The 13,408-nt window shown below is 42.3% G+C and overlaps 1 protein-coding gene across 1 annotated transcript in view; it reads right to left on the bottom strand.

Annotated features, from left to right (window-relative positions):
* Positions 1 to 13,408, bottom strand: part of SLC2A9 (solute carrier family 2 (facilitated glucose transporter), member 9) — a gene marked incomplete at its 3' end in the record, with an annotated part of 151,835 nt that overhangs the window by 84,851 nt on the left and 53,576 nt on the right. The window contains exon 5 of the mRNA XM_006874672.1: positions 7,844 to 7,989. Coding sequence (XP_006874734.1) covers positions 7,844 to 7,989 — 146 coding nt within the window. The remainder of the gene's footprint in view (positions 1 to 7,843; positions 7,990 to 13,408) is intronic.

The raw sequence follows: 13,408 nt of genomic DNA, 5'->3' as shown, positions 1-13,408 counted from the left end.
GACTCTATGCACAACAAAATGAAACTCTCTGCCTGGTCCTGGGCCAACCTCACAATTGTTGCCACACTTGAGCCCATTGATGCTGCCACTTTGCCAGTCTATCTCGCTGGGTGTCTTCCACTTTTTTTCTGACCCTCCACCTTACCAAACATGATATCCTTCTCCAGTAACTGCTCCCTCCTCACAATATATCCAAAGTATGAGAGATGAAGTTTGGTGGCCATCCTGGCCTCCAAGGAGCACTCTGGCTGCGGATCTTAAAAACACAGATCTGCTGGTTCTTTTGGCAGCCCATGGAACTTTCAATGTTCTTCTCTACCACCATAACTCAAAAGCAGCAATTCTTCTATGGTCTTCCTTATTCACTGTCCAGCTTTTGCATGTATGAGGTTATTGAAAATACCATGGCTTGGGTCAGGTGCACCTTAGTCCTCAAGCTGACATCTTTGCTCTTCAACACTTTAAAAAGGTCTTTTGCAGCAGATTTGCCTAATACAATACGTCGTTTGATTTCTTGACTGATGCTTCCATGAGTGTTGATGGTTGATCCAAGAAGAATGAAGTCCTTGACAACTTCAATCTTTAATACATTTTTTATTTTCTCTTAAATTTACTGAGCTGATTACACAGCATCCTAACCAGGGCAAATAACCTGGAAATGTTCGGTCTAATGGAAAAATATAGCCTAGGAAATTCACTAGCATACCTTTCAGTAGGAGCTTCTCAGGTGGCTAGAAACCAGCAGGGGACTAGGTGGCTGTGCATGGAAAAGAGCACATGGGTCCAGGAACCTGGAACCTGGCCCTCTAGTCAGCTCTGTTGCAGTGTGACTTGGGGAAGTTCCTCTGCATGAACATGTCATCTCCTTCCCTGCACATCTCTTCCTCCTTCAGGTCTTCTCATGCTTTCATATGGTACCACCATTCTACCTGGCCATAAACCAGATACCTTGTCAGCCAGGTAGAATGGACTCCCCCTCTGCTGGACACATCCCACAATCTCTTACTCAGTCAACCTCATCCACTGCTCTGCATGCCATCACCTAATCCAGCATCTTAGTTCCCTTGTTATTCTTGTTGAGTGCCATTGAGTCAGTTCTGACTCTAAAGAGCATTGTTGGGGTTGAACCACCGATCCTCAGGCTAGTAGTCCAGTGCTTATCCTACACACCAGGACCACAGGCTGCAATAAGAAACCATAAGTGAATAGCTTTAAAGAATAGAAGCTAATTATTTCATGCTTTGGAGGTTAGAAGTCCAGATTCAGAGTGGCAGCAAGGTGATGTTCTGCCCTAGAGGAGAACATAGCCTTGTTGGCTCTAGACAAAGAACCTTCCTGGTCCATATCCACTTCTGGAATACCCAGGTGTTGCTTGGCATTGCTTGATTTATAGAGGGTCCTCTCATGCTGACCTCAGTCTGTTGTGATCCCCTGTCCCTTGCTGTTCCTCCCTTTTAGACACACCATTCAGAGGGGTTAGCATTAGGACCCACCCAACTCTGTATGACTAAATTGTTAATATCTTCAAAGAAAGAGCTTATTTTCCCCAAAATGGGTATATTCACAGCTATAGGAGTTAAGACTTCAACATACCTTTTTGGAGGGAACAGAGTCAATCTGTAATATCGAGTAACAAGCATCACTAAACTGGACCAGTATAATCCTTCATTTTGGCTGGGATCCAGTCCTTTCTCCACACTGTGGTCCAAGTCTTTTTATAAAGTGCTCGTTTTATCATGAGCTCTGATGTGGTGCTATAGGATGAGCACTGACTTGCTAACTGCAAGGTCAGCAGTTCAAACTGCAAGATCAATAGTAGCTAGCCTTTGGAAACCCTATACAGGGTCACTATGAGTCAGAACAGACTTGATGGAATGTAACAACAACAACATCTTATCCTGTTGGTGTTTGCTCAAACTTTTCAGTAGCTTCTCATTACTCTTGAATAAAGATAAACTTTCCCACAGGGAGAAAGTGGATGAGTGATGTTAAATTGGAGAGATTACAATCAATGACATGAAACAAATGTGTATGAATTGCTGAATGGAAAACTGATTTGCTTTGTAAACCTTTCACTCATTTCACAATGAAAGTTGTTGTTTGTGGTCTTTTTAAAGATTACCTTCACAAGCACACACTAAGACCAAAATTAAAACCAAACCCATGGCCATCAAGTTGAGTCCAACTCAGACCAAGTCCATATGCTCTAGAGCAGAAATGCCCTGCAGGATTTTCTTAACTGTAATCATTACAGCACATCACTAAGTCTTTTTTTCAATTGTGCCACTAGGTGGGTTTGAACTGCCAACCTTTCAGTAAGTTGTTGTTGTTGTTGTTATGTGCCCTGGAGTTGGTTCCGACTCATAGCGACTCTGTACAGGGTTTCTGAGGTTGTAAATCTTTATGGGAGCAGAAAGCCTCATCTTTCACCTGCAGAGCAGCTGGTAGTTTCGAACTGCTGACCTTGCAGTTCATAGACCGATTCATAACCACTACGCTACCAGAGCTCCTTAAGTAGACGAGTATAAACCATTTGCACCATGGGACTTAGCAAATACACAACACTCCCCTTCAGTGTGTGTGAAGGGTAGTCCAGAGGTTATAACCAACCCGTTGTTGTTAAGTGTCCTCGAGTCTGTTCTGATTCATAGTAACCTTATATAGGGTTTTTAATGAGTGGCTGGTGGGCTTGAACTGGTGGCCTTATGGTTAGCAGTTCAGTGCTTATCCTATAGTGCTACACCAGGATTCCCACACAACCATAGATAGTAGCATTTTGTTCTAAAATAACTTTTCAACTAGTTACCAATGAATTTCTAACATCTCTTGAAAATCTGACAATCTGTCTCCTTGAGGCCAGTTTCATGGAAACAGTAGCAGCTGCCCTCATTGGACAGTGCACACCGCCCCCGGCTGCCATAGTTCCCACCATGGCCCCTCATCTTGGCCAGCCTCCATGGGTGTGTTCTACTTGCCTGGCAGGATCTGACCCCTGCCTACCTTTGTCTTTCCCATTCACACTGCTCCAGTCCCCTGGTTTTACTGCCCCTGAACTTCACATGCACTACCTTCTCTGCCTTGTACCCCTCTTCCCACTTTCTGCCTTTCCCTTCCCCACCAGTCCTGACCTGGATCAGTACTTCTTCAAGGCATGGGTTTAAATGTCACTTCCATGGGGAAATGGCCCCTGACACCCTACTCCAGGTTGGTGACCCACCTTTTTCTTCACCACACTGGTGATCAATGGTTGGTGAGCTGTCTTCATGTGAGCTCAACAAGAGGAGGGACAAAATCTGTGTGTCTCACTGCTCGGTCACCAGCAACCATCCAACACCTGGTGAGTCGTTGTCATTGAGTCAGTGCTGAACCGTGGTGAACCCGTGTGTACAGAGTAGAACGGTTCCATAGGGTTTTCAAGGTTGGGACCTTTTGGAAGGCAGTTCTCCTGGTCTGTCTTTTAAGACAGACCAGTTGGTGGGTTCGAACCACCAATCTTTTGACTAAGAGCTCAGCAGTTATGGTTTTGCATCATCCCATCCAGGGACCTCTTGACACATCGTAGGAATTTCCTAAGTATTTGCTGAATGATTGAGTAAACTTGTACCTCCAACTTCCTATACAGAGACACATCAGAATAGCACTACCTAGTGGAAGGAAAACGTACAGCAACAAACCAATATAATACCATGGGAGACACCTGAGCAAGGTGCTCTGAGGACACGTTAAGTAGAGTCACCATTTGTGGTGATGTTTTTCTTGAAGAAGTCACACTCATGTGGGACTTGGAAGGTTGAGACTTAAGATCATGTTTGCTACAGAAGAGGACACTGGTTCAAACAGGTGAGATAATTTGCCCAAGGTCATAGTTCAGCCAGCCATGCTCAAAGCATCCAATTCTGCACTTAACACATGTATGGAATGAATGAAGCAAAAGAAGAGACAGAGGTTCAAGGTAGACCTAGGGGATTCAAGCAGCGGAAAGAACCTAATATTTATGCACAAAAGAAGAATCTGATGAGTGATGAGGAATTTAGAAAGTCATCCAGAAAAAGAAAGTTTAGCCTGTATCAATGTCGATATGTATTTATTTTGTTATTCCTAGAAGGCTCTAGCATTGTTCATGAACTTCTAAGTATATTTTAATGTCTGAAGAGCAGAGGCTGTAAATTGTGATGTTGTTTTTATTAGCACATGCATAGTGATTTTTTTTAGAACTTTTGAATATCTTAAAAAGGAAAAAAATACAAGATTTTTTTTTTAATGTTAAAAGGAGACTGTTTTCATTACACTTGCACTAATTATAGAAATTGTCATGAATATGGCAACTGAAGATGTGAAGTGTGAATTGCTTGTATGTTTGATAGGGAAAAACACATAATTGTAGCTGTCATAAACCAAAAGGGTTGACAATAAAGGATTAGAAGCTGCTGCCTCTGCGGTGACCTTAATAGGCTGAAATTCAAAAAGTGATGTGTGCCAACCTCCCTTTATCCTGCCATCATTTCTCCATGAGTAAAGCCTTAAAATATTTGTTGATGAAGATCAAAGACCACAGCATTTGGTATGGGCTGCATCTCAATGTAAAGAAAACAAAACTCCTCACAAATGGACTAATAAATAGCATAAATGGAGAAATTATTGAAATTGTTGAACACTTCATTTTTCTTGAATCAATACTTATTGAAGCAGCAGTCAAGAAATCAAACAATGTATTGCATTAGGCAAATCTGTTGCACTTTAAAAACCTCTTTAAAGCGTTGAAGAGCAAAGGTATCCGTTTGAGGATTAAGGTGTGCCTGACCCAAACCGTGGTATTTTCAATAGTCTCATATACATGTGAAAGTTCAACAATGAATAAGTATGGAGAATTGGAGTTATGCTGTTGGAGAAGAATATTAAAAGTATCATGGACTACCAGAAGAACAAACAAATCTGTGTTGGAAGAAGTGTAGCCAGAATGCTCCTTAGAAGTCAGAATGGCCAGACTGAGTCTCTGATACTTCTGACATATTACCAGGAGGGACCAGTCCCCAGAGAAGGACATCATGCTTGGTAAAGTGGAGGGTCAGTGAAAATGAGGAAGACCCCCAATGAAATGTATTGGCACAGTGGCAGCAGCAATGGGCTCAAGCTTAATGATGATTGTGAGGTTGGCCCAGGACTGGGCATTGTTTCATTCTGTTTTGCATAAGGTTGCTATGAGTTGGAACCAACTCAACAGCACCTAACAACAACAACAACAACAACATCCATTTATGTTACTAAATAAATTTTCTCTTATAAAACTAGGAACAGAAGTTTCTTAAACAGAAAGATTATCAAAAACCTAAATCAGTTATCATATTGAATGGTACAAGGTTATCAGATTTTCATCCAAGTTCAGGAGCAAGACAAGCATGCTTGCTCTCATAATTTTGAGTAAATGTCATACTAGGGACCCTGTTGTGATTGTTTTTAGGCACCATTGAGTTGCTTTCAATGGACTCAACAGCACCTAACAAAAGCCTTTCATGGGACAAGAAAGTGCTGGGGTCTAGGGCATATAGAGTTTATCTAGTTGGGACATATTGGAACCCAATGAACAGAATCAGATTCACCTTACAGAAGCCCCAACACTCCTAGCAAAGTATCTATGCCTATTCTTGTCTGTGTGTGGTGCTATAGAACCAGCACTTGACTGTGAACCAAAGCCAACAGTTCAAATCCACCATCTACTCCTTGGAAAGCCTATACAGGGTTGTTATGAGTTAGAACTGACTCTATGGCACTTGTACTACCACCACCAATTCCTGTCTGTAGATGACAAGTGTCATCTACACACAAGTGAAAGCACACAAACCCAGGTTCTGGTTTCTGCTCCAATAGGTTTGATTTGTTCTGTACCTCACCTCTTCAGCTTCAGTTTCCATGGCTGCAGAAACAAGCTAGTCACAACATAACTGTGAGAACTTCGATGGCATAATGAGAATTTTGGTTGGATAATCAGGCAGCAAGTCCTGTGGACTTGAACCCACTCCCTCTTCTCTATCCCAACTGCCACTTCACACTCTTTGTTTGTTTGTTTTTTTCACACACACTCTTTTGAATAGCTCTTCTTACATCTATTGCACGGAATAGAAAAATTAGATTCAGAGACATAAAGCAGCTTGCCCAAGGCCACTGTAATGTTACATTAAAAAAAAAAAAAAAAGTTTAAATTCATGAGGAATAAGTATCAGGAGCAACACAAAGCTGGTTCCTATGAAGTGTGTGTGGGGGGGTCACACATACCTCCACTCCCCAACTTCTTCATCATCTCTGACTCCAGCCATTCCCTACATGGCACTCTCCACTGCTCTGCTGTGTTCAATAATCCATCGCAATGGCCATGTGGTTTATTAGGGAAGTAACAGTCTAAAACTCGAGATCAGGAACAACTTGGGACTGTGATCAGGAAACACACAGGCAAGGTCTGGAAAAGTTCTTCAATGCAGGATGGCTTCCAACCAGGACAGCGTTCCCAGCTCTCTCCATCATTAGACCTCTCCGCTGTTGGGTTCTCTCCATAGACTTCTCCACTTCTAGCTTCCCCACCACTAACTGGCCCATTCACAGCTGCCGTAGCAGTTCATGCAGGTCTCTTAGATGCTGCTCCCTAGCAACACTTTGCCTCCTCCAGGGCTCTGTGCCATCAGACTTGCTCAGTTCTCTTGCCTTCCATTGGCTCCTCCACTGCCTGGCTCCATTCACAGTCAATGTAACAGCCTTGGGACCACTTGGTGTCTATGCAGCCCTGCTTCTTTACCAGCCCATCTCTTAGCATCTCTCTCAACCAGGAGACCTAGTAACCCTCTATAGTTCAGCCATTCCTCATCCGTGACAAAGCAGGGCCTCCATCACTAGAGTTCCACCCATCCTCAATTATCAATGAGCTGTCAATCAAGTCAGGTCTTGTTAATTACCAGACAAAAGTATCAAAACACCAAGTTGTTAAGTACCAGGAAAAGCCAAGCAATCCAGGGAATTCCCTTGAGAAAAGTAGTAAACCCTCTGGTAAAACAACCTGGGTACCTCCTTACTCCCAAGTTGCTTTTCCAAAGAACAAGGACAAAGGTAACAACTCTTCAAGACTTAAAGAAAAGAAAAATCTCCCAAGCTGTTCTTCCAGAGAGTTAAGGCAAAGGGCCATATAAAAGAATCCAGCCGTACCACAACTACAAAGCTGATAAATGTTTGAAGTGTGTAATGGTTAGAGTTCTGTGTCAACTTCACAAGGCCAGGATTTTTAAAGGTTAGCAGTTGAGATGTGCTTATTCCCATGGTGATGAAACCTAATACAGGCATACTTAGATCTATGATGAGCAGCCAGTCAATTGAAAGGATGCTTCCTTGGGGGGGTGTCCTGTCCCAACACAATGGACATATGAGAGGGGCTCTCTCCTTTCTCTCTTCCGCTGGGGTCTGCGATTCTGCAGTTGTAAATTCTTCCTTGATAATAAACTTATCTCTCTCTCTCTCTCTTTATCTCTATCTATCTATCTATCTATCTATCTATCTATCTATCTATCTATCTATCTATTTCATTGGTTTTGCTTCTTGAGAAAACCCTGCCTAAGACAAACTGGAACTCAAATTCCGGTCTACCTATTTCCCAAACAAATACACTGCAATTATCTATTTATTAATGTATAAGAACCCCAGAGTGAGGAACATCTAAGCACCTTGAAAAGATGCCCGAAAGGGAGCACGCCAACAACTTTTCTCCAAGTCATAGGCTTGAAGGTCCAATAATACCCAGACATGGGACAAGTTTTTAGAGGAAGACTTAGAAAATGGATGTGGTTGGCCCAGGAGCCACACTTACCTTTCCCAACAGCTCAGGCAGGCCCAGAAGTTGTCCAGTGAACACACCAATGCAGATGAAGATGGCAGTCACCTGCCCCAGAGAGCCGCGGATTTCCTTGGGTGAGATCTCACCTAGGTACATGGGGAGTGCACTGAGGGCGATGCCTGTGGAGAAAACATGGCACTGGTGAGAAATCTGTCTTCCCACTCTGGTTGGTGTGCCATCTGTCTTCTGAAAGAAGGGAGCACTCGGGTGCTCTGACAGTACTATACTACAGCACCATTGCCAACACACTGCACAACCTGCTTGCATGTTACCATGTTCTGTATCACTGAATCCACAAGGTATGGCTGGGAGGTGGAATTCTTAGGATGGTGCTGATGGTGACCATGGGAATAGTAGAGGTGGTGATAGTGAGAGAAGGATTTTAATAGGTTTTTAGATATATATTTTTTAACCCTTCTTAATCATTGTTCCTTATCATTACAGCCCTGGTTAATTTCTCCCTTGTGTATGTGCTCAGAGGCCATGTAGCTGAAGGACTTAGTTGTGACTTGTTAATTAAAACTCAGAAGAAACAGACAAGTTGGGAGGAGGAAAACCAGAGAAGAGAAAGTGTCTAGCACGCAGATGTCTTCAGTAACATCTCTCTTTGTCTGAAGGGGAAAGAGGGAGTTACTCCCAGGGTGTAAGGGACCTTGAGCTGGTGGAGTGCAGATTGCACTCCCGGAGGGGAGGGGACAGTAAGCTGTGAGAAAGGAATGTGACAGTAACAAATAGGTTAATATCCAGGAGGGTCTAAAATTCCAACCTTGTGAGGGAAGCCAAGGCAGTGTATCAGAGGAGGATTCTCACTGCCTTCCAGACCTGTCATTGAAATCTATGTGGATTCTCACCCTATCTCTGTTATTGGCTGCAGTGGCTGCCAGTGATGCTGGTAGCGATGGTGGTGTTGCTGTGGTGAATGTATTGCTGCTGCTGGTGTTAATGATGGTGGTGATGGTAGTAATGGTGGTGATAGTGGTGATGATAATGAACACACACAGTGGTTGCCAAGTACCAATGATTTTTCTCATCACTTTACATATGAGAATGCTTCATGGAAAAATGGCATTCAAAAAAGCATACAATTTTTTCCATGAACTTTTTGGAGCTTTCAGACTACAGAAGTTGGTAGAATTCTTCAATTTCGTCATTTCTGGCTTTAGAAGTTGGTATGTAAATTTGAATAACAGTGGTCTTCCTTGTTGTTAAGTGCCTTTGAGTCTGATCCGACTCTGTATAGGGTTTCCGAGGAGCACCAATCTTGTGGTTCAAACTGACCTTGCAGTCCAATACTTATTCTTCAGCACCACACTAAGGTTTCCTTGTAGGTATATGGATATTATTGTATAACAGACCGCATTATACTTCAAGACACATCTTGAAATGGTGTTTTTGATCATGAATGCAATGCCACTCCTCTTCAATTTGTCCTCCCTGACATAGTAAACTAATTAAATTCAAAATGGTCAATACCAGTCCATTTCAGCTCTCTAATGCCTAGAATATCCATCTTTGTGCATCCCATTCCATTTTTGACAACTTCTAATTTTCCAAGATTTACAGTTTTTCATCAATGGATAGTTGCAGCTGTTTCTCCTCATTTTGAGTTGTGTCCATCAGTAAATGAAGGTCTCGAAAGCTTTACTGCATTTGTGTCATCACGGCCAACTCTACTTTGAGGAGGCAGCTCTTCCCCAGTTGTATTCTGATGCCTACCTACCTGAGAGGCTCATCTTCCAGCACTATGCCTGACAGCATTCTGCTGCTCTTCATCATATTATAATAGTCAATATTCTGGTGCTATCTGACAGCATTACATTGCTCTTCATAAGGTTTTCAGTGACCAGACATTCAGAAATAGTCCATCTCTCCTTCTTCCTAGTCTGTCTTATTCTGGAAGCTCTGCTGAAACCTGTCCTCCATGGTGACCCTTCTGGCATTTAAAATACTAGTGGCATGACTTCCAGCATCACAGTAACATGCAAACCACCACAGTATGACACATTGAAAGATGAGTGGGTGGTGGTGCTATGTCATAAAACAGATAAATGTCATAAGTCATAATCCATAATTATGGTGTTGGTAAAAGCATTAACTATACCATGGACTATTAGGAGAACAAACAAATCTGTCTTAGAAGAAGTACAGCCAGAATACTTGTATCACATACTCTAGACATGTTATCAGGAGGGACCAGTCCCGGGAGAAGGACATCATCCTTGGTAAAGTGGAGGTTCAGAGAAAAAGAGGAAGACCCTCAACAAGATGGACTGGTACAAGGGCTATAACAATGGGTTCAAATAGGACAATTGTAAGGATGGTGCAGGGCCAGCCAACATTTTGTAGTGTTGTAAATAGAGTCACTATGATTTGAGCATGACACAAAGGTATCTAACAGCAACCACAACAGGGCCCTTAGTATGATGTTTACTCAAAATTATGAGTGCAAGCATCCTTGTCTTGCTCCTGAACTTAAAAATCTGTTAACCTTGTACCATTCAATATGACAACTGACTTAGGTTTTTGATAATCTTCCAGTTTAAGAAACTTATGTTCCTAGTTTTATAAGAGATGCTTTATTTATTAACATAAATGGATGTTGTTGTGGTTAGGTGCTGTTATGTCCGTTCCGACTCAGTGAATTTATGCACATCAGAATGAAACACTGCCCGGTCCTGCGCCAACCTCACAACTGTTGCTATGTTTGAGTCCATTGCTGCTGCCACTGTGCCAATCCATCTCATTGAGGGTCTTCCTCTTTTTCACTGACCTTCTACTTTACCAAGCATGATGTTCTTCTCCAGGGACTGGTCCCTTCCAATAATATGTCTGAATTATGAGAGCCTCAGTTTGGCCATCCTGGCTTCAAAAGAGCATTCTGGCTGTATTTCTTCCAATACAGATTTGTTTGTTCTTCTGGCAGTCCATGGTACTTTCAATATTCTCCTCCAACATCGTAACTCAAATGCATCAATTTTTCTATGGTCTTCCTTATTCATCATCCAACTTGCAATGCATACGAGATTATTGAAAGTGCCATGGCTTGGGTCAGGCACATCTTTGGCACACAGGTAAGAAAAGGAATTAGAAGATGCCTGAAGAAGGTGGAGCTCCCTGACCCTCACTATCTCCCTGGTTCCTGTTAGCCGACAACATAAAAAACTTGTGGAGTCAAGTGGACAGTGCTCCGTCTCAGCCCAGCTACATCTTAACTGTGAAACCCTGGACAATGCATCCTCTGAGCCTCAATCTCCTCACATGTAAATACAGGCAAGAATTCTCACTTACCCAGGAGGGTGGTGAAATTGAAGGAACACACACACACCAGTATGTTGTTGTTGTTAGCTGCAGTTGCATTGGGGTCTCATTCATGGTGTTCCCATGTGCAGTGGAGTAAATGCTGTGTGGTCTTGCATTATCCCCAAGATCATATGCAGATAGGATCTTTGTTTTCATAGGGATTTCACTGGGTAAGAAGGTTTTCAGGAGTGGATGTGCTGGCCTTGTTATTATTCTGTCTTAGTTTAGAAGCTTTGCTAAAACTGGTTCAACATCACAGCATACAACATAACAACTGCAGCTAAAACTGGTTCAACATCACAGCATACAACATAACAACTACAGCTAAAACTGGTTCAACACCAAGCCTCCAGTAACAATGGTGGCTAAATATCAGGTGCACTGGCCAGGAATAGACTTAGAAGATGAGGAGATGAGAATTCTACCACTGGATCTATGTTACTATAAGTCTTGAAAAAAATGATGTTGTTCTTATTTAAGTGCTGTCAAGTTGATTTCAACTCATAGTGACTCTATGTACAACACTGCCGAGTCTTACACCATGTTCACAATTGTTGTTCTGTTCGAACCCATAGCTACTGCTACTGTGCCAATCTATCTCATTGGGGATTTTCCATCCCTCTACTCTACCAACCATGATGTCTTTCTCAGAGACTGGGCCCTCCTGTTCTTTCTCCAACACGTATTTGTTTGTTCTTCTGGCAATCCATGGTACTTTTAATATTCTTCTCTAACACCATAACTCAAATGCATCCATTTTCTATGGTCTTCCTTAATCATTGTCAAACTTTCACATACATACGAGGTGACTGAAAATACCATGACTGGGTCAGGGGCACCGTGGTCCTCAAATTGGCAAAATGACTTCTAGTGTGGCACTGTAGGATCAACACTGGACTGCTAACCACAAGGTCAAGAGCTCAAACCCACCAGCTGCTCCTCAGAAACCCTGTAGAGGGTCGCTAGAAGTTGGAACCAACTCAATGGCACTTAACAACAACAATAATTATCTTTATTTTTGTATGAAGAAACTGAGCTTAGAATGGTCAGGAAGTTTGTCTAAGGTCACTCAGCTAGTAAGCAGAAGAAAGACTAGAATACACTTATAAGCATTTTCCTCTTGCTTCCTGTTCTGTAAACAGTCAAACAATGAGAACCCAACTTGAACAGCATGGGCTAAGAGACTTCTATTTTTTGAAAATCCTCCAGTCTTATCACTAGGTTTTTAAAATTATTTGTTACGAGCAGGTTAGGCCATTAAGCGTATGACCAGCAATTTTCCTTTGTTTTTAACCAACCACCTCACCATAAGTGCCCTCAAATTTCTCTCTCTGCTTTGAAAGGGCTCTGTGAAAATAAATGGCAGAAAGTCTACAAGTCTTGGCACTACTCCAGGAGGCCATGCTCCAGAAGTCAGAAAGAATCCATTTTATTTCCTTTACTTTTTTTTTCTTCTTTTCCACTGCTTTATTGTGGAGAATTCATAGGGATAAAAGATCTGAGACATTTATTTTGAAGATGTGGTTTTATAAAAGCAGCATCTATCTTGGAATGCAGTGTCTTTTTAAGTCAGCAAGTTCAGATAACAACTAGTTGTGTGTAGTGAGCATCACCTCGGCTAGAAGAGCTCAACAGTTGGAGCAACAGGAAAGAAGCAAAGTGGATAACATACAATACCTACCCCCCCCCCCAAAAGAGAGAACTGTAGTTGTCTCCATAGGAACGATTTTCGAGGTTATATGCACCAACCGTATAACTTTTCTCCAAAGTAGACGGGGTCTTTGATATGAAAATTTAAGAAAAATCCAACCAAACCCACTGCCATTGAGTTGACCCCTACTCATAAAGACCCTACAAGAAAGACAGTGGTGGAACTACTCTGTGGAATTTCCAGTTATGGACTGCCAGAAAAACAAACAAATCTGGAAGCAGAATAGCCAGAATGACCCTTAGAAGCAAGAGTGACTTTGTCTCATAATTGCCCTTGGATCTGTTAAAATAGGAAGGCCCTCAAGGAAATGGATTGTCATGATGGCAGTGGCAATAGGTCAAGTGTCACAACAGCTGTGAGGATGGTGCAGGACTGGGCACTATTTCATTCTGTTGTGCACAGGGTCACTATGAGTCGGAGAAGACTCGATGACACCTAACAACAACAAACTATGGAGGCAGATTGTCATATGTTTCTCCTGTAGAACAGCTGGTAGGTTCAAATCATAAACACTTTGGTTAGCAAAT

The sequence above is a fragment of the Chrysochloris asiatica genome, unplaced genomic scaffold (genome assembly GCF_000296735.1).
Source record: "Chrysochloris asiatica unplaced genomic scaffold, ChrAsi1.0 scaffold00292, whole genome shotgun sequence".
NCBI lineage: Eukaryota > Metazoa > Chordata > Mammalia > Afrosoricida > Chrysochloridae > Chrysochloris > Chrysochloris asiatica.
The sequence above is the reverse complement of the archived record's forward strand: the minus strand, read 5'-3'. Positions and strand labels throughout refer to the sequence as shown.